General features: G+C 48.2%; 2 protein-coding genes across 2 annotated transcripts; both read right to left on the bottom strand.

Moving 5' to 3' along the window:
* Positions 1-3,920: 3,920 nt before the first annotated feature.
* LOC144600313 (interferon-inducible GTPase 5-like) lies at positions 3,921-12,936 on the bottom strand. Its single transcript, XM_078411878.1, has 6 exons — positions 12,869-12,936; positions 12,104-12,114; positions 10,670-10,805; positions 8,240-8,307; positions 5,184-5,259; positions 3,921-5,145 (listed from the first exon to the last, which is right to left on the bottom strand). Exons 1-6 carry the CDS (start codon positions 12,934-12,936, stop codon positions 3,921-3,923), a joined length of 1,584 nt encoding a protein of 527 aa, XP_078268004.1.
* Positions 12,937-14,561: 1,625 nt separating this feature from the next.
* On the bottom strand, positions 14,562-16,215 carry LOC144600312 (interferon-inducible GTPase 5-like). The gene is made up of 2 exons (XM_078411877.1): positions 16,196-16,215; positions 14,562-15,573 (listed from the first exon to the last, which is right to left on the bottom strand). Exons 1-2 carry the CDS (start codon positions 16,213-16,215, stop codon positions 14,562-14,564), a joined length of 1,032 nt encoding a protein of 343 aa, XP_078268003.1.
* Between the last annotated feature and the right edge of the window lie 4,568 nt (positions 16,216-20,783).

Below are 20,783 nucleotides of genomic sequence, written 5' to 3'. Positions count from 1 at the left end.
ATTGATCCTCTTTGTCAGTATTTAATTGTCTATTGCACACCATGGTGCATTTACATGCAGGTGTGATGACGGTTCTGCATCCATCATGTCTGTTAGTTGCTGAATGTATTAAGTCTGTATTGCTGGAGGGATGCATTGCATTGCAACAGCGCTGTCAGAAGTGTTTCTCAACACCAGCCCCGATATGATCTTTGCAAATTTCTTCGTATTATTCCTGATCACATAATTTAATCAGTCACACATTGTGGAAATAGGTCATTCTGCCCAACTTGCCCACAAAATACTCAATTGTGCTTTTTATTGTCACATCTGTTAATTGTTAACACAGTGAAATTAGTTTCCTTCACACTGACCAACATGTCCCATCTACACTAGTCCCTCTTGCCTGTGTTTGACCCATATCCATCCTAACCTGTCCTATCCATGTACCTGTCCAAATGTTTCTTAAACATTGCAATAGTACCTGCCTCAACTACCTCCTCCGGCTACTTGTTCCATCCACCCACCACACTTTGTGTGAAAGTCACCCTTCAGATCCCTATAAAATCTTTTCCCCCTTCACCTTAAACCTACGAGCTCTGGTTCTTAATTCCCATACTCTGGGCAAAAGATTCTGTGCATCTACCTGATCTATTCCACTCATGATTTTATACATCTCAATCAGACCATTATACACCTCTACTAGATTAGTCCTTTACCCAAACTAAATTCAACACAACTCTTAAATGATCTGTTATTTCATTAATTAAGGGAACCAATTTGCTCAGTGGAATATTTAGAACAGTCTGCAGTCTGAATAAATTACGCCTGTCTTCATTTCTTTAAGTCCCCCATATCTGTAAAGTCTTTATGACGAACCAATTTTTTCTATATTTTATTGATTACCACACAATACCCTGGATTGCATCCTAAATATAGCAGATGACTTTGACTTGTACAGTCTGTGGAATGAGGTGCTGCCCATTGATTAATGTTTGTAAATACTATGTGCATGAGTTGCATGGAATCTTGTACTCTATGGAGGACCTTGGCAACCTGTGGAAAGGTGCAATGCATTTCCGCAGGACACACAACTCTCTTGGTGTTTCTCGAGATACATTGCGCTGTGCAACCAAACGCAAGAAAAATGTCAGACCACAATATTTCCATTTCTATTGAAGTTTTATCTTGTACAATCGCAAGGCACAGATATGTATTTATGAGAGAAATATTCGGCATATTGTATGTTAATCACAGAGCGCTTTTCAATTATACAGATCATGAACATACATTGCGCTGAAAATCAGAATTAATACAGTTCATAAGTTCGAGGAGCAGAATTAGGCCATTCGGCCCATCAAGTCTATTCCACCATTCAATCACGACTGATCAATCCTTCCCGTTCAACATGCGTTAAATGAGCATTTACAATTCAGATTTTAAGCTACGCATTATTTTTACCCAATGTAATGGCAGTTTCTATTCCTTCTCAAAGTCCAACTTCGATAGCCATTACTGCTCGGGGATGGAATGGAGGTTTAGTTTACGCACGCATCGCACTCTGAGATAACAAAACGAATCTTCCAAACATCTTTTCTTGATTTATTGATCTTTTTTAAAGTAGCACAATCAAAGAGTAATTCATAACCTTTCGTCCTTATCAACTGTTTCTTCATCAAACAATACAGTAAAATTCATATAGTCGTTACCGTGTGGTTCTTGCGAGTGTAGCTGGCGTGAGTATGACTGGTGCGAGCCTGCTAAAGAACTGTATTCTCTCCAACCTCCGAGACTAAACTGACCCACAATCTCTGTTGCTACATTAGCCTCCTCCCATGTAGACACTCCCCATCACACCCACAAACATGCAAAAAAGACATAAACTAGAAATATGAAACATAGCCATAATACAATGACAGTAACTAAATTAAGCATAAATGGCTCCTACACCCAATATAATTCCTTTCAAGAGATCATAATATTTTGTCATGTTATCTATTGATTTTTGTGTTATAAATTCATGGTTTTTACCTGTGCTAATAAAAATGTCAAAAGATTGTTTAGTTGTGTTGCATAATTATTATCTATAAAATTATTAATTCTACCCCCATCTCCACGTGTTAATATAAAACTCTAAAGGGAGAAGAAGCAAGAATTGTTTTACCATTTTAATAGTTCTTCAATTATTCGCAATGGCATTCAAGGTTTTTAAAAACCATGACAGCTTCTTGCGTGTGGGATGTGCATCACATATTGGTAAGGATTAGAAACATAGAAAATAGGTGCAGGAGGAGTCCATTTGGCCCTTCGAGCCAGCACTGCCATTCATTGTGATCATGGCTGATCATCCACAATCTTTTTAGTAAATTCTGTGATTGGGGCTTCTTCATCATTGTGATGCAAGGGAACTTCAACACGGACTGCCCTCTGTACACAGGACCTTGCCAAAAGCCACTGGGGCCAACTTCCTGAAGTACAATTCATTCACACATCCGACTGGTGAAAATTCACAGGTCAATGAGACAAGAGCCTAGCGGTGAAAATCTGACCCAACTATAAACCTCAGAGGTTTGTAGGGATGATGGATTTGCATTTTTCCAATAATTTGTGTGCTTTACTACACCTATTTTTTGCTAAATATCCCCAGCGTTCCAGCTGCATTTTGATGCCTGTCAATTTGGCTGCATACTGTAAGGTGCTGTTGATTGGTACCTGGCAATGGTGCAACGGGTAGGTCTGGTGCCTCAGTACCAGAGATCCGGGTTTGATCCCTACCGAGGGTACAACCTGTGTGAAGTTTGCATGGTTTCCATGTGACCATGTGAGTTTCCACTGGGGTGCTTAGGTTTCCACCCACACCCCAAAGACGTGTAGGATTGTAGGTTAATTGACCTCTGTAAAATTGCCTCTAGTGTGGAGTGAGTGGATGAGAGAGTGGGGTAAATTGGACATAGTGTGAAAGGGCGATCAATGGTCGGTGTGGAATTGGTGGGCTGATGGACCTGTTTCCATGCTGTATCTCCAAACTGAAAGTTCACCAAACTGTGCCTTCTATAGGCCCATACTTAATAACATTTCACTTTGATTGTTACACAGCTTCTGAATTTGTGGAAGTAAAACCTGTCCATCTCACTGGTGGTTCTTCGTCATCATAAATATACTATCCCTCTTCTAGTTATCCAGCAAGATTTGGCATTTGACTTCTTCAGTCTATTGATTACTTTCAATCTATTGAAAGTAAGCATGCAGGTACAGCAGGCAGAGATGAAAGCTAATGGCATGATGGCCATCATCACGTGAGGATTTGCAATAAGGAACAAGGAGGTCCTACTGCAGTTGTACAGGGCCCTGGTGAGACCGCACCTGGAGTATTGTGTGCAATTTTGGTCTCCTAATTTGAGGAAGGACATTATTGCTATTGAGGGAGTGCAGCGTAGGTTCACCAGGTTAATTCCCGGGATGGCGGGACTGACATATGATGAAAGAATGGGTCGACTGGGCTTGTATTCACTGGAATTTAGAAGGGTGAGAGCGGATCTTATAGCAACATATAACATTCTTAAAGGATTGGACAGGTTAAATGCAGGTAAAATGTTCCAGATGTTGGGGAGTCCAGAACCAGGGGCCACAGTCTAAGAATAAAGGGGAGGCCATTTAAAACTGAGATGAGAAAAAACTTTTTCACCCAGAGAGTTGTTAATTTGTGGAATTCTCTGCCACAGAAGGCAGTGGAGGCCAATTCATTGGATGAATTTAAAAGAGAGTTAGATAGAGCTCTTGGGGCTAGCGGAATCAAGGGGTATGGGGAGAAGGCAGGCACGGGTTACTGATTGTGGACGATCAGCCAGGATCATGTATGGGCAAATGGGGTCAGTTGAACTTGGCATAATGTTTGACACAAACACTGTGGGCTGAAGGGCCCATTCCTGTGCTGTACTCTTCTATGTTCTAATGTCAAACGCTACCCTCACCACCCTCTCCGCACTCTCCGTCAGTTCCTTCAGCGCATCTCTCAGGATCATGAAGGTCATGAGAAACGATGAACCTGCTCCAAAAATGGAGCCGATGACTGGGACAAAGTCTAGAGCTAATTCCAGGGCTGAAACCGTCACAATAGCAGCTCCCCAACCTATCCTCATAATTATATCTGGAGTTATTTCTCCCAGCAGGGGAGTTTTTGCTGCTGCTTTCAGCTCATCCATGGATTTACCTGTTTTGTTGGCCAGTCGCTGAAGGGAAGTGTCATTAAGACCCAGGCATTTCCTGAAATGGATGATTGCTCCAATTAGTATGCCAATGTCACACGCGAGAGAGACTCCAGGGACTGGGATGGCTCCTAATGTTCCCGAGAGGATCGCCCATGCCCAGATCTCCTTCTTCAGCAACTCATTTTTCTTCTGAACAATCTCCACGCTGAGGTTGGGAAGGGCCAGGACAAAGATCCTTTTCTTTATATTTGGTAAATCAACTTCCAGTGCTTCAGTCAAATCACCAAAATCATACTTATCCTGTTCAAAACTGGATATCAGGAACACCCTGGGATCAGTGATCCCGACCTTCCCCAACCTACAGAGGCAGTCACTCCGGATCTTTTCCAATACTTCTTCTTCATCAAATTCCTTCCGTTCCCTCTGCATTGCATTAAGGTCAGCGTCAATCTTCGAGCGAACAAAATAGAACCTCTTCCCCAGCCGCTTAATCTCATTGGCAAGTTTTGCATCATTCTCTGTGAATCGACCAGCTGTCACTATGATGAAGAAATCGTATTTTTTAAATTGCATTTCCTTCAGATAGGAACCCGCTGTGAATAGTGTAGATCCGATCCCCGGCAGGTCCCAGTAGCGGACATTGGGCAGATTGGGATGTGGGTATCCGGTTCGCTCCATTGTAGTTTCTGTGGTGCCAACCTCAGCCGCTCCCTCATCTGTGCTACGAAGCCCTCTCATGGCGTTGATGAAGGTGGATTTTCCTGTACCTGTGTCCCCCGTCACGGCGACGTTCAGCTCGGTCTCGTCCAGTTCTTTCATCTTATTCTGTATCATGGGTTTAATCTTTTCCACACCACCCGTTTGGAAGTCGGACTTCAGTTTGCTGAGCTCATCCTGCGTGAAGATTGTGGGGGTCTCAGACTGAGCCGCCTGTTCACTGAAAGGAAACATGTGTTGGAACATGACTGAAAGGAAACATGATTGAAAGAAAACCATGACAGTTTCCAGTTGAAACAGCATCCAAATACATTGCACATTGCATCATGACCAGATATCCTCGTGTCAATCTGACCTATTGATTGTACAGCAGGCTAAACAAAGCATTTCACTGTACTTCAGTGCACATGCACAACAATAAGGATAAACACAGTTATGGTTGAAATGCTTTTCCTGTTAGAGAGCAAAGTGAAGAGATAATCTGTGCAGTGGGATTATAAAGGGATATATAAAATTATGAGGAACATCTGTATGGTAATTAATCGCTTGTCTTTTTCTCAGGGTAGGTAATTAAAATGTAGATGGTTTCCAGTTGAGGGGGAATGATGACTGGTGGCTATTTGGAACGAGCTGTCAGAAAAGTGGTGGAAACAGGTACCATGATAATAATCATAATCGTAATTTATTAACCCAGCATGTTTTACAACATAGGAGGAATTTGGGTTGACAATAGACAATAGGTGCAGGAGTAGGCCATTCAGCCCTTCGAGACAGCACCACCATTCAATGTGATCATGGCCGATCATTCTCAATCCGTACCCCATTCCTGCCTCCTCCCCATACCCCCTGACTCCGCTATCCTTAAGAGCTCTATCTCGCTCTCTCTTGAAAGCATTCAGAGAATTGGCCTCCACTGCCTTCTGAGGCAGAGAATTATACAGATTTACAACTCTCTGACTGAAAAAGGTTTTCCTCATCTCCGTTGTAAATGGCCTACCCCTTATTCTTAAACTGCGCCCCCTGATTCTGGACTCCCCCAACATTGGGAACATGTTTCCTGCCTCTAGCATGTCCAACCCCTTAATAATTTTATATGTTTCAAAACTAGCTGTCAGAAAAGTGGTGGAGACAGGTACAATGATAATAATCATAATCGTAATTTATTAACCAATTATGTTTTGCAACAATAGGCAATAGACAATAGGTGCAGGAGGAGGCCATTCGGCCCTTTGAGCCAGCACCGCCATTCAATGTGATCATGGCTGATCATTCTCAATCAGTACCTCGTTCCTGCCTATTCCCCCATACCCCCTGACTCCGCTATCCTTATGAGCTCTATGCAACTCTCTCTTAAATGCATTCAGAGAATTGGCCTCCACTGCCTTCTGAGGCAGAGAATTCCACAGATTCACAACTCTCTGACTGAAAAAGTTTTTCCTCATCTCAGTTCTAAATGGCCTACCCCTTAAACAGTGGCCCCTGGTTCTGGACTCCCCCAACATTGAGAACATGCAACATACGAGGAATTTGGTTGGCCTTACAGTCATACCAAAAAAGCACAAGGCAAAGAGTGGCAATAAAGGGGGCTTTTTTCTGGTTGGCTGCCAGTGACCAGTGGAGTTCCGCACGGGTCAGTGCTGGGGCTATTAATATTTAGATGAGGGGATTGAAGGCTTTTTGGCCAAGTTTGCAGATGATATGAAGATAGGTGGAGGGGAGGTAGTGTAGAGAAAGCCAGGACACTACAGAAGGACGTGGACAGGTTGGGAGAGTGGGCAAAGAAGTGGCAGATGGAATACAGTGTAGCAAACTATGGACTCAATCATTTTGATAATAGGAATAAAGGCGTAGACTATTTTCTAAATGGCGACAGATTCCACAAATCGGAGGTGGAAAGGGACTTGGGAGTCCTGGTGCAGGATTCCCAAAAAGTTAATTTGCAATTTGATTGGGTAGTAAGGGAGGTAAACACAATGGCAGCATTTATTTCAAGAGGACTAACATACACAAACAGGGATTTAATGCTGAGGCTCTGTAAGACGCTGGTCATGCTGCAATTGGAGTATTGTGAGCAATTTCTGGCCCTATATAGAAACATAGAAAATAGGTGCAGGAGGAGGCCATTCGGCCCTTCGAGCCAGCACCACCATTCATTGTGATCATACCTGATCATCCACAATCAGTAACCTATGCCCACCTTCTCCCCATATCCCTTGATTCCGCTAGGCCCCAGAGCTCTATCTAACTCTCTTAAATTCATCCAGTGATTTGGCCTCCACTGCCCTCTGTGGCAGAGAATTCCACAAATTCACAACTCCCTAGCTGAAAACGTTCCTTCTCACCTCAGTTTTAAATGGCCTCCCCTTTATTCTAAGACTGTGGCCCCTGGTTCTGGACTCGCCCAACATTGGGAACATTTTTCCTGCATCTAACTTGTCCAGTCCTTTTATGACTTTATTTGTCTCTATAAGATCCCCTCTCATCCTTCTAAACTCCAGTGAATACAAGCCTAGTCTTTCAATCTTTCCTCTTATGACAGTCCCGCCATCCCAAGGATCAATCTCGTGAACCTACGCTGCACTGCCTCAATTACAAGGATATCCTTCCTCAAATTAGGAGACCAAAACTGTACACAATACTTCAGATGTGGTCTTACCAGGGCCCTGTACAACTGCAGACGAACCTCTTTACACCTATACTGAAATCCTCTCATTATCTGAGGAAGGATGTGCTGGCTCGGGAGAGAGTCCAGAGGAGATTTACAAGAATGATCCCTGGAATGAGTATGTTAACACATGATGAGCATTTGACAGCACCAGGCCTCCACCACAGCAGTTTAAAAGAATGAAGGGGGGGCCTCATTGAAACTTAGTGAAAGGCCTGGATAGTGTCGGGTGTTATGGGGAAAAGGTTGGAGAATGGGGTTAGGAGGGAGAGATAGATCAGCCATGATTGACTGGCGGTGTGGACTTGATGGGCCAAATGGCCTAATTCTGCTCCTGTCAGACCATGAACATGGTCATTTGGAGTATCGCCTGCAGTTCCACTCAACCATCGGAGGAAGGATGCGATGGCCCTGGAGAAAGTGCATACAACGTTTACCAGAATGCTGCCTGGATTAGAGGTATTTGCTATCAGGATAGGTTGGACAAATTTGGATCTTTTTCTCCCGAATGCTAGAGGTTGAGGGGGATACCCAATGGACAGAATCTTTTTCCCCAGGATGGAAATGTCAAAGAATATCTAGCATAGCTTTCAGGTTAAAGGACTAAAGTGTAAAGAACATTTATAGGGCAAGTATTGACACTGGAGAGTAATGGGTGCCTGGAACATACCACATAGGGTGGTGGTATAAACAGATATGGCAGTGGCGTCCAAGAGGCTTTTGGCGAGGCACATGTGTCTGCAGGGAATGGAGGGATATAGATCATGTTGGCTGATGAAATTAGTTTACCTTGGCATTATGTTCAGCAGAGACATTGTGGGCTGAAAGGCCTGATCCTGCACTGACTGGCCCACATCACGACACTGCAAGTCTATCCACTAGCCTCAAGGTTGGGGTCAGGAATGTTCTGGGTAAAGCTGCAACCACAGATCCATCTTCCCCACTTGCCTGCAATGAGCACAGCTCAAACAACACTGTGCACTGTCCCACACTCAAAATGATCACAACTTCCACGACCAACACACAATGGGTTCACTGTGTGCCAAGCACAAGATGCCATGCTGCTACTTACCTGAGCTACTCTGAGAACAACTCCAAACCCCAAAACATTCACCAACAAGCATTTTAGTGCAAAGGGATGCTGCCACCATTAGCATGCACAGCATGCTGCTTATGAAAGATATCACTATTCCTTCTGAAGGAAGGACTCAGCTATTGAGGAAGTATGACCGGGCCACTTGCTCAGGGCAGTTAAAAAGGGATATGAATTGGTTGTCTTGACTCCAATGTCTACATCGTGAAAAGAGATTAGATGCAAAGAGAAAGGACTTCAGTTGCCGATCAACGAGCTCTCTCCTGTAACAATGGGCAATCTGAGCACTGGCCATGCCCTGCGCTGGCAGGTTGTACTGAGGAGACACAGGGTGACAAGGTACAGGGAGACAGGGTGACAGGGTGACAAGGTGACAGGGTGACAGGGTGACAGGGAGACAGGGTGACAGGGTGACGGAGACAAGGTGACAGGGTGACAGGGAGACAGGGAGACAGGGAGACAGGGTGACAGGGTGACGGAGACAAGGTGACAGGGTGACAGGGTGACAGGGAGACAGGGAGACAGGGTGACAAGGTGACAGGGTGACAGGGAGACAGGGAGACAGGGTGACAGGGAGACAGGGAGACAGGGAGACAGGGTGACAGGGTGACAGGGAGACAGGGTGACAAGGTGACAGGGAGACAGGGTGACAGGGAGACAGGGAGACAGGGTGGCAAGGTGACAGGGTGACAGGGAGACAGGGAGACAGGGTGACAAGGTGACAGGGTGACAGGGAGACAGGGTGACAGGGAGACAGGGTGACAGGGTGACGGAGACAAGGTGAAAGGGAGACAGGGTGACAGGGAGACAGGGTGACAGGGAGACAGGGTGACAGGGAGACAGGGTGACAGGGAGACAGGGAGACAGGGTGACAGGGAGACAGGGTGACAGGGAGACAGGGAGACAGGGTGACAGGGTGACAGGGAGACAGGGTGACAGGGAGACAGGGTGACAGGGAGACAGGGTGACAGGGAGACAGGGTGACAGGGAGACAGGGTGACAGGGAGACAGGGTGACAGGGAGACAGGGTGACAGGGTGACAGGGTGACGGAGACAAGGTGAAAGGGAGACAGGGTGACAGGGAGACAGGGTGACAGGGAGACAGGGTGACAGGGAGACAGGGTGACAGGGTGACGGAGACAAGGTGAAAGGGAGACAGGGTGACAGGGAGACAGGGTGACAGGGAGACAGGGTGACAGGGAGACAGGGTGACAGGGTGACAGGGTGACGGAGACAGGGTGCCAGGGAGACAGGGTGACAGGGAGACAGGGTGACAGGGAGACAGGGTGACAGGGTGACGGAGACAAGGTGAAAGGGAGACAGGGTGACAGGGTGACAGGGTGACAGGGAGACAGGGTGACAGGGAGACAGGGTGACAGGGAGACAGGGTGACAGGGTGACAGGGAGACAGGGAGACAGGGTGACAGGGTGACAGGGAGACAGGGTGACAGGGAGACAGGGTGACAGGGAGACAGGGTGACAGGGAGACAGGGTGACAGGGTGACAGGGTGACAGGGTGACAGGGTGACAGGGTGACAGGGAGACAGGGAGACAGGGTGACAGGGTGACAGGGTGACAAGGTGACAGGGTGACAGGGTGACAAGGTGACAGGGTGACAGGGAGACAGGGTGACAGGGTGCCAGGGAGACAAGGAGACAGGGAGACAGGGTGACAGGGTGACAGGGAGACAGGGTGACAGGGAGACAGGGTGACAGGGAGACAGGGTGACAGGGAGACAGGGTGACAGGGTGACAGGGTGACAGGGTGACAGGGTGACAGGGAGACAGGGAGACAGGGTGACAGGGTGACAGGGTGACAAGGTGACAGGGTGACAGGGTGACAAGGTGACAGGGTGACAGGGAGACAGGGTGACAGGGTGCCAGGGAGACAAGGAGACAGGGAGACAGGGTGACAGGGTGACAGAGACAAGGTGACAGGGAGACAGGGTGACAGGGAGACAGATAGACTGGGTGACAGGGTGACAAGGTGCGGCATGTCCGGACCTACCTGGGGCTTCCTCCTCCCATTTCTGATTTCTGTGTGTCGGTGCCGGCCTGTGTGATGATCCTGTGATCCTCACACTGCGCTGAGGTGAGGTCGGGGATCAGAACTCCTCTTCGTCCTTGGATGTGCGAGTCTTCTCCTTCAAGAGGAAAGTAGTGAGAGAGTGAGTGCTGGTTTGTTCTGTACCAGAAATCCCTGAGGCTATTGGGAATATCACCCTTAATCGGGATGGGTTTAATGCAATCTACTAGAAAGTGGGCATGTACTCGCTGGAGTTTAGGAGGATGAGGGGGACATCATTGAAACTCACCAAATAGTGAAAAGCCTGTGTAGAGTTGATGTGGAGAGGGTGTTTCCACTAGTGGGAGAGTCTCAGAACTAAAGGACGTTCCTTTAGGAAGGAGACGAGCAGGAACTTCTTTAGTTAGAGGATAGTGAATTTGTGGAATTCATTGCCACAGAAGGCTGTGGAGACCAAGTCAATGGAGTTCTCTCAGGCAGAGATAGATTCTCCAATGTTATGGGTGTCAGGGGTTATGGGGAGAAGACAGGAGAATGGGGTCAAGAGGGAGATATAGATCAGCCATGATTGAATGGCGGAGTAGACGATGGTCCGAATGGCCTCAGCTATTACATCTGATAGAGAACAATGTTACTCACCAGTGACAAATTCCCCACCATCAACATGTGGCAGGGACTAGTTGGGCTGAAGGGTCTATTTCTGTCCTGCAAATGCTACCACTAAAAGAGATCAATCGAAATGAGCAGGAACCGAAACAATGTCCAGAACCAGGGGGTCACAGTTTAAGAATAAGGGGGAGGCCATTTGGGACTGAGATGAGGAAAAACATTTTCACCCAGAGAGTTGTGAATCTGTGGAATTCTCTGCCACAGAAGGCAGTGGAGGCCATTTCACTGGATGTTTTCAAGAGAGAAATAGATTTAGCTCTTAAGGCTAAAGGAATCAAGGGATATGGGGAAAAAGCAGGAACGGGGTACAGATTTTAGATGATCAGCCATGATTATATGGAATGGCGGTGCTGGCTCGAACGGCCGACTCCTGTACTTATTGTTCTCTGTTTCTATGAGTCTCGTGTGGCACCGAGAGAGGTTGGATATTCTGCACGGAGGGGGGGGGGGGGGGGTCCCAGGCCCGTGGACAAGTCTCAGAGAGGGGCAGGCAATGCACTCAGCCTCATCGCCGCCCACAGGAGGCCGCGGGGCTGGAGATTGTTTAGTGCCCGGGACAATCAGGCAGACTGCTAACGTGGCAACAAACACCAGCGGCCACTCGGTAGCTCCCCCATCATGATTCCCAATCTATTTGCAACGAATTATCTGTATTGATTGCAACGCCCCTTCTCTGAAACCACTACCATTCCGAAAATAGAGCGCTGACAACTCTCCTCAGTTTGTGCTTCAACCACTTGTTCCTACCTGCACTCGTTCTGCAAGCAATCGTCAGAGGAGAAAGATGCGGAGCTGAACAGAACAAACAGTTGTGTGGCCCCTCTCTCCCCCCACTCTCTCTTCCCCCCCCCCCCCCCCCCCGCTCAGTCGCTTGGTCCCTCTCTCCCTCTCTCTCTCTTTTTTTCATTCCAAGGACTTTATTCAACAAATACATATTACAGTGTGCCATGCTCTTCCTCAGGACTTTCATGTAGTCGCCCCCCAGGACATCCCAGAAGGCTCTAACAAACTCAACTGTCAGCCCATCCAGCCCAATGATAAGGGGTCATTGGAGGAGTTGACCATCCCATCGTCCGCGAGTAGCTCGACGAGCTGTTTGCGGGCTCCTCACCCTTTCTCCAGAGAGAGAAAGGTGAAGCCCGGTCCAGATCGTGCAGCATCTGGACTCGCGACCTCACGTAAGCACCTCGGGACCGCTCAAGCTGCAGGTCCCTCAGCGCTTCCTTCCTCTCCTGAAACTCTCCCCACTCACAGGAGTCCTCACCGACCCGGCCCAAGCGAGACTCTGCGTCGAGTAACTCCTTCTCGAGTCGCTCGACAGCCGCATCCCGCCTTCTGGTCGACCCTCCCGTGTAGTCCTGACAACAAAGACGGATGTAAGCTTTTCCCACATCCCACCACTGCCTAAGGGAAGGGAAGCCCCTCTGCCTCTCTTTCCACTTCACCCAGAACCGCCTGAAAATCTCCTGGAATCGGCGATCCTCCAGCAGCTGGTTATTAAAGTGCCAGTACGCAGACCCAGCCCGTGTGCACGCTGGGATAAAGTCTACTCGCACCAGGCAGTGGTCCAAACACGGCATCGCCCGCATAGAGGCCGCCGAGACCCGGGAGACATACGCTCTGGAGATGTACACATGGTCGATACGGGAACCACCCCCCTCAGACCTCTGTGAAAACGCGTTGGAATCAGGGTGGAGATTCCGCCACGCATCAACCAGCTCAAAAGATTCAATCACACCTCTCAACTTCTTCGCCACTGCAGGGGCACACTGAGTACCAGAGCGATCTCACGCCTCAAGGGTACAATTGAAATCCCCCCCAAGGAAGACACACTCTCCGCAATCAATAGTCTTAGCAGAGCAGTCACCTCCTGAAGTAACCGCGCCTGCATCGTGCCGGTGCTGGGGGCGTACACGTTAATGAAATGTAACGGCACGCCATCCACGATCACGGCCAGATAGAGCAAATGGCCTGGCACAACTTCCTGCACCTTCACAATCTCTGGCTGGACAGTCGAGGCCAACAGGAAGGCCACCCCACTTGACTTTGTACTGAGGTGGCTCATGTAGACCCCCCCCTCCCACTCCAGGACCCAGGTGGGCTCGTCACTAACAACAGTGTGCATCTCTTGCAGAAAACTCACTGCATACTTCCCCTGTCTGAGGACCGATAGATGGTGAAATCTACGAAGGTCCCCCCTTCCCCTGTTGTTGGGGCCGCAACTGTTTACCATATGTATTAATGATTTGGAAGAGGGAATTAGAAGCAACACTAGCAAGTTTGCGGATGACACAAAGCTGGGTGACAGTGTAAACTGTGAATAGGATGTTAGGAGGCTGCAGGGTGACCTGGACAGGTTGAGTGAGTGGGCAGATGCGTGGCAGACGCAGTATTATATAGATAAATGTGAGGTTATTCCCTTTAGCGGCAGAAACAAGGAGGCAGATTATTATCTCAATGGAGTTAGGTTAGGTAAGGGGGAGATGCAGCGAGACCTGGGTGTCCTTGTACAGCAGTCACTGAAAGTTGGCGTGCAGGTACAGCAGGCAGTGAAGAAAGCTAATGGAATGTTGGCCTTCATAACAAGAGGATTTTAGTATAGGAGTAAAGAGGTTCATCTGCAGTTGTATAGGGCCCTGGTAAGATCACATCTGGAGTATTGTGTACAGTTTTGGTCTCCTAATTTGAGGAAGGACATCCTTGTAATTGAGGCAGTGCAGCGTAGGTTCATGAGATTGATCCCTGGGATGGCGGGACTGACATATGAGGAAAGATTGAAAAGACTAGGCTTGTATTCACAGGAGTTTAGAAGGATGAGAGGGGATCTTATAGAAACATATCAAATTATAAAGGACTGGACAAGCTAGATGCAGGAAAAATGTTACCAGTGTTGGGCGAGTCCAGAACCAGGGGCCACAGTCTAAGAATAAAGGGGAAGCCATTTAAAACTGAGGTGAGAAGGAACTTTCTCACCCAGAGAGTTGTGAATTTGTGGAATTCTCTACCACAGAGGGCAGTGGAGGCCAAATCACTGGATGGATTTAAGAGAGGGTTAGATAGAGCTCTAGGGGTTAGTGGAATCAAGGGATATGGGGAGAAGGTAGTCACGGGTTATTGATTGGGGACGATCAGCCATGATCACAATGAATGGCGGTGCTGGATCAAAGGGCCGAATGGCCTCCTCCTGCTCCTATTTTCTATGTTTCTATGTTATTACTGCTGCAGATATTTCTCCCAGCAGGAAAGAATCAGCTGCGGCTTTCAGCTCTCCCATGGATGTGCCTGTTCTCTCGGCCAGTCTGCGGAGAGAAGCATCATCCAGACACAGGCATTCACGGAAATAGATTATCGCTCCAATCAGGATCCCAATGTCACATGCGACAGAGAGACCTGGGACTGGGACCGCTCCCACTCCTCCCGAGATGATCGCCCACATCCAGATACGGTTCCTCAAAATCTCACCTTTCTTCCGAATAACCTCCACACTGAGGTTGGGACGGGCCAGGACAAAGACAGATTTCTTTATATTTGGTAAATCATCTGCAAGTGCTTCGATCAACCGAGGGAAATCATACATATTCTTCTGAAAACTGGATATCAGGAACACGATGGGATCAGGGAACCCAGCCTTTCCCAACCGGCTGATGCAGTCACTCCGGATCTTTTCCAGTTCTGCATCTTCATCAGATTCCCTCCCTTCCTCCCGCATTGCATTAAGGTCAACATCAATCTTAGAGCGAACAATGTAGAACCTCTTCCCCAGCCACTTAATCTCAATGGCAAGTTTTGCATCATTCTCTGTGAATCGACCAGCTGACACTATGATGAAGAAATCGTATTTTTCAAATTGCATTTCCTTCAGGTAGGAATCCACGGGGAATCGTGTAGATCCGATCCCCGGCATGTCCCAGTAGCGGACATTGGGCAGATTGGGATGTGGGTATCCGGTTGGCTCCATTGTAGTCATTGTGAACCCAACCTCAGCCGCTCCCTCATCTTTGCTACGAAGCCCTCTCATGGCGTTGATGAAGGTGGATTTTCCTGCACATGTGTCACCCGTCACGGCGATGTTCAGCTCGGTCTTGTCCAGCTCGTTCACCTTCTTCACCAGCAGAGGTTGAATCTTTTCCACACCACCCGTTTCAGAGTCGGACTTCAGTTTGTTGAGTTCATCCTGTGTGAAGTCTGTGGGGGTCTCAGACTGAGCCGCCTGTTGACTGAAAGGAAACGTATTTGGCGAAAGGTTCCAGTTGAAATGAAACCAACTGAAATAAAGCACCTTCTCTCCCTTTCCCTCTTCTCTTCCCGTTGCTCCACCTGGATACACACCATTTCTCCCACAATCCCGCCCTTTCCCCCTTCCCCGTCACCTTCCACATTTATCCCATTTCACGCCTCTTCTCTGATCATAGGAGTGGAATTAGGCCATTCGGCCCATCTATCCGGCGGGTTCCACTTATCTCAGTCTTTGTATCACTGGCCTTCCTTCAGTCATCACCCCCCCCAAGATCCATCAACCTATCACTTGCCTGACTTAGTCCTGCCCCAATCCTCATCCAGCCGCCTCCCTCCAATCACAATCACAGTGAAGAAGGGTCCTGACCCAAAACGCCACCTGACCCCAGAGATGCTGCCTGACCCGCTGAGTTACTCCAGCACTCTGTGAAACGCCACCTGTCCCCAGAGATGCTGCCTGACCCGCTGAGTTACTCCAGCACTCTGTGAAACGCCACCTGTCCCCCAGAGATGCTGCCTGACCCGCTGAGTTACTCCAGCACTGTGCTTGAGGTGAGGGAGGAGAGGTGGAGAAGTAACATTGTGTGGTGTATGCGGACATACCTAGGGCTGGCATTTCCCATTCTCTGTCTCTCCTTGTCTCGCCTGTGTGATGATCCAGTGGTCCCAGCACGGCCCTGGGGGGAGAGGTCTGGGCACACGGGCTGCTCCTTGTCTGCACTTGTGTGTGGTCTGCTGGAGGAAAGCAGAGAGGTTGCTGCTGGTTCTTTCTGTACCAGAGGTGTATGTAAGGCTGCAAAGTATATCCCTCAATCAATACACGGCATTTGGCCCAACTGGTCCGTGCCGACACAATGCCCCATCCAGGCTAGTCCCACATGTTTGCAATTAGGCCCACAGCTTTATAAACCTGTCCCATCATGCGACTGTCCAATGTCCGTTAGATGCTGTGATGGTTCCTGCTTCAATGACTTCCTCTGGTAGCTGGTTGCACATGCCCGCCACCCTCTGAGTAAAAAAGTTGCCCCTCAGGTTCCAATGAAATCTTTCCTCCCTCACTTTAACCCTCTTGTTTTTGATTCCACTACCGCGAGTAAGAGACTGTGCATTCACCATCAATTTCCCTCATGATTTTATACGCGTCGTTCAGATCACCCCTCACCCTCCTGCGCTCCAAGGAATAAAGTCTCAGCCTGCCCAACCTCTCCCTAGAGCTCAAGTCTTCGAGTCCTGGAAACATTCCCGTAAATCTTCTCAGCTCTTTCCAGCTTAATTTGGTTCAGTTCAGTATAGTTTATTATCATGTGTACCGAGGTACAGTGAAAAGCTTTTGTTGTGTCCTATCCAGTCAGCGGCATTGCAATTGGGCCATTTACACTGGACAGTTACGCGATAAGGGAATAACGTTTAGTGCAAGGTAATGCTGGTAAAGTCTGATCAAAGATAGTCAGAGGGCCCTGGGAGAGGTAGATAGTAGTTCAGGACTGCTCTCTAATTGTGTTGGGATACAAACCCTGTGACAGGAACTTGCTGTGAATCTCCCAGTGATTCACAGGAACAAGTTGCCTCCGCAGAATAAAGAAATTAGACTTTAAAATTAACCAACGAACATTCCTCTCACCTTCGCTCCCCTCATCCCCCACCCTGGTTGTTTAATCAGCTGCATAGTTCACATGTTTCCCTTCAGATCCCACCTTTCCCAGCACATGGGACCCGCCCTGCCTGACCTCATTTGTTAGCAGCCCTGATGTCCTGATCTTTTCTCACCACCACACCACCCCCCCCACCAACCCCACTCCCCCTCCAGTCCCCCCCCCCCCCCCACCCACCCACCCACCCACCCACCTACCTCCTACTTTCAGTCTGAAGAAGGGTCCTGACTTCTGAAACATCACCCATTCTTTTTCTCCACAGAAGCTGCCTGACCCGCCGGGTAACTCCATCACTTTGTGTCTATTTCTGGTTTAAACCTGATCTGCAGTACTTTGTTTCTACCTCCCTAAATCCTGTTTGTGTAACCAGAGTGTCTGGGAAACACCCATCCTTTATCGGACAGCATTTGCTTTCTCTGCTGTAGGTTAATTTCCACTCGAACATCAGAGTTTATGTGGAACAAAAGACGTGAAACACACACACACGCACGCGCACACACACACACAAATGTACACACACACATGTACACACAGTCATACACACACACATGTACACACATAGAGTCAGAGTCACACACACAAAAACACACACAGCCATACACCCACACACGTACACAGTCATACACACACATGTACACAGTCACACACACAAACACACAAACACGCGCACACACACATAAACACGCGCACACACACATGTTCACACACACACATGTGCACACACACACATGTCACACACACCTGCTGCCCTGGTCGATCAAACCCAGTGAACACGATTCCACGCCGCACTTTTGCCAACTCTCACTTCAATTCACCCGTTAATGAAAACCACGTGCCCTGGAGATCCAATAAGGCTCAAGATGTGTGTGGGCTCTCTTATATACAAATAGACAATAGGTGCAGGAGGAAGCTATTCGGCCTTAAGAGCCAGCACCGCCATTCAATGTGATCATGGCTGATCATTCTCAATCAGTACCCCGTTCCTGCCTTCTCCCCATACCCCCTGACTCCGCTATCATTGAGTTCTATCTAACTCCCTCTTGAAAGCATCCAGAGAACTGGCCCCTACTGCCTTCTGAGGCAGAGAATTCCACAGATTTACAAGTCTGAGTGAAATTCTTTTCCTCATCTTCCAAATCCAGAATTGCCTTCTCCCTGGTAGGCTCCAGTACAAGTTGTTCTAAGAATCCATCTCGGAGACACTCCACAAACTCTCTTTCCTGGGGTCCATTACCAACCTGATTTTCCCAATCTACCTGCATGTTGAAATCTCCCATAACCACCCTAGCATTACATTTGCGACATGCCAATTTTAACTCTTGATTCAACTTGCACCTTATGTCGAGGCTACTGTTTGGGGGCCTGTAGATAACTGCCATTAGGGTCTTTTTACCCTTACAATTTCTCATTTCTATCCATACTGATTCTACATTTCCTGATTCTATGTCACCCCTTGCAAGGGAATGAATATCATTCCTTACCAACAGAACAACCCCACCCTCTCTGCCCACCTGTCTGTCTTTTCAATATGTCGTATACCCCTGAATGTTCAGTTCCCAGCCCTGGTCCTCTTAGTAAGATAAAGATACACACGCACACACCCGCCCGCCCGCTGTCCTGGTCGATCAAACCCAGTGAACACGATTCCAAGCCGCACTTTTGCCAACTCTCACTTCAATTCATCCCGTTAATGAAAACCAAGTGCACTGGAGACGTGAAATAAAAATAACATCAAACGCTGGAAACGTTCAGCAGCCCAGGCAGCCAATGGATCCTGGAGCTGAAACACTCAACTCAGATTTGATAACTTAGAGATAGACACAAAAAGCTGGAGTAACTCAGCGGGACGGGCAGCATCTCTGGAGGGAGATAACTCAGAAACTGACGACAGATTCTTTCCGCGGCTGCTGCCTGTCTCACTGAGTGTTTGAACAGTTTCCAGTGCCGCTGCTCCGGTTCTGGTCCTTACCTACTTCGGTTCAGGAGGAGACTCCGTCAGTGAACGTCCGCTGTGGTCGCCGCTCCAGTCCGCTGTGGTCGCCGCTCCAGTCCGCTGTGGTCGCCGCTCCAGTCCGCTGTGGTCGCCGCTCCAGTCCGCTGTGTGCCTGCACATTCCCTCTCCCCGTGTCAAGTACTTGGATGGATTGCTGCACCTTATCCAATAAGGCTCAAGGTGTGTGTGGGCTCACCTGTTGCCGAGTAACTTTACACTTTACCCGCCGGCGCGACTCAGCCATTCCCGAGGCAGTGCGGAAACAGAGACTGTTTGCCTGTTTGTGTGAAGTGTGTGTGTGCGTGCGGAGTGTGAAGTGTGAGTCGTGTGCGTGTTTGTGTGTGAGTGTTTGTGTGTGTGTTTGGGGTCACTGGCAATGGACTGAATACATCACGCGGGGGGGGGGGATGACAATTTGGAGACGTTTCTAATCGTGATATCATCATATCATATCATATCTATACAGCCGGAAACAGGCCTTTTCGGCCCACCAAGTCCGTGCCGCCCAGTGATCCCCGTACATTAACACTATCCTACACCCACTAGGGACAATTTTTACATTTACCCAGCCAATTAACCTACAAACCTGTACGTCTTTGGAGTGTGGGAGGAAACCGAAGATCTCGGAGAAAACCCACGCAGGTCACGGGGAGAACGTACAAACTCCTTACAGTGCAGCACCCGCAGTCAGGATCGAACCTGAGTCTCCGGCGCTGCATTGGCTGTAAAGCAGCAACTCTACCGCTGCGCTACCGTGCCGCCCTGCAAATGTAAACTGCAACCTCGGAGTGAATGCGAAACTGCAACCGAGAAAACAAATATTGCCGAGAAAGGGTATTTCCTTGATACGCAAGCAAGATTTATAGAAAAGATAGAATAGACAATACACAATAGGGGCAGGAGAATGTCAATCGGCCGTTCGAGCCAGCATCGCCATTGAATGTGATCATGGCTGATCACCCACAATCAGTACCCCGTTCCTGCTTTCTCCCCATACCCCCTGATTCCGCTATCAGTAAGAGCTCTATCTAGCTCTCTCTTGAAAGCATTCAGAGAATTGGTCTCCATTGCCTTCTGAGCTCGAGAATTCCACAGATTTACAACTGTCTGACTGAATTTTTGTTCCCCTCATCTCCGTTCAAAATGGCATACCCCTTATTCTTAAACTGTGGCCTCTGGTTTTGGACTTCCCCAACATTGGGAACATGTTTCCTGTCTCTAACGTGTCCAATCCCTGAATAATCTTATATGTTTCCATAAGATCCCCTCTTCTCCTTCTAAATTCCAGTGTATACAAGCCTAGTCACTTGTCACCTCACATTTATCCATGATAAACTGCATCTGCCATGCATCTGCCCACTCACACAACCTGTCCAAGTCACCCTGGATCCTCATCGCATCCTCCTCACAGTTCACACTACCACCCAGCTTAGTGTCATCCGCAAATTTGCTAATGTTACTTTTAATCCCTTCATCTAAGTCATTAATGTATATTGTAAATAGCTGCAGTCCCAGCACCGAGCCTTGCGGTACCCCACTAGTCACT

This window comes from Rhinoraja longicauda, chromosome 15 (assembly GCF_053455715.1).
Source record: "Rhinoraja longicauda isolate Sanriku21f chromosome 15, sRhiLon1.1, whole genome shotgun sequence".
NCBI classification, from domain to species: Eukaryota; Metazoa; Chordata; class Chondrichthyes; order Rajiformes; family Arhynchobatidae; genus Rhinoraja; species Rhinoraja longicauda.
Note: the sequence above shows the minus strand (reverse complement) of the source record. Positions and strands in the feature narration are given on the sequence as shown.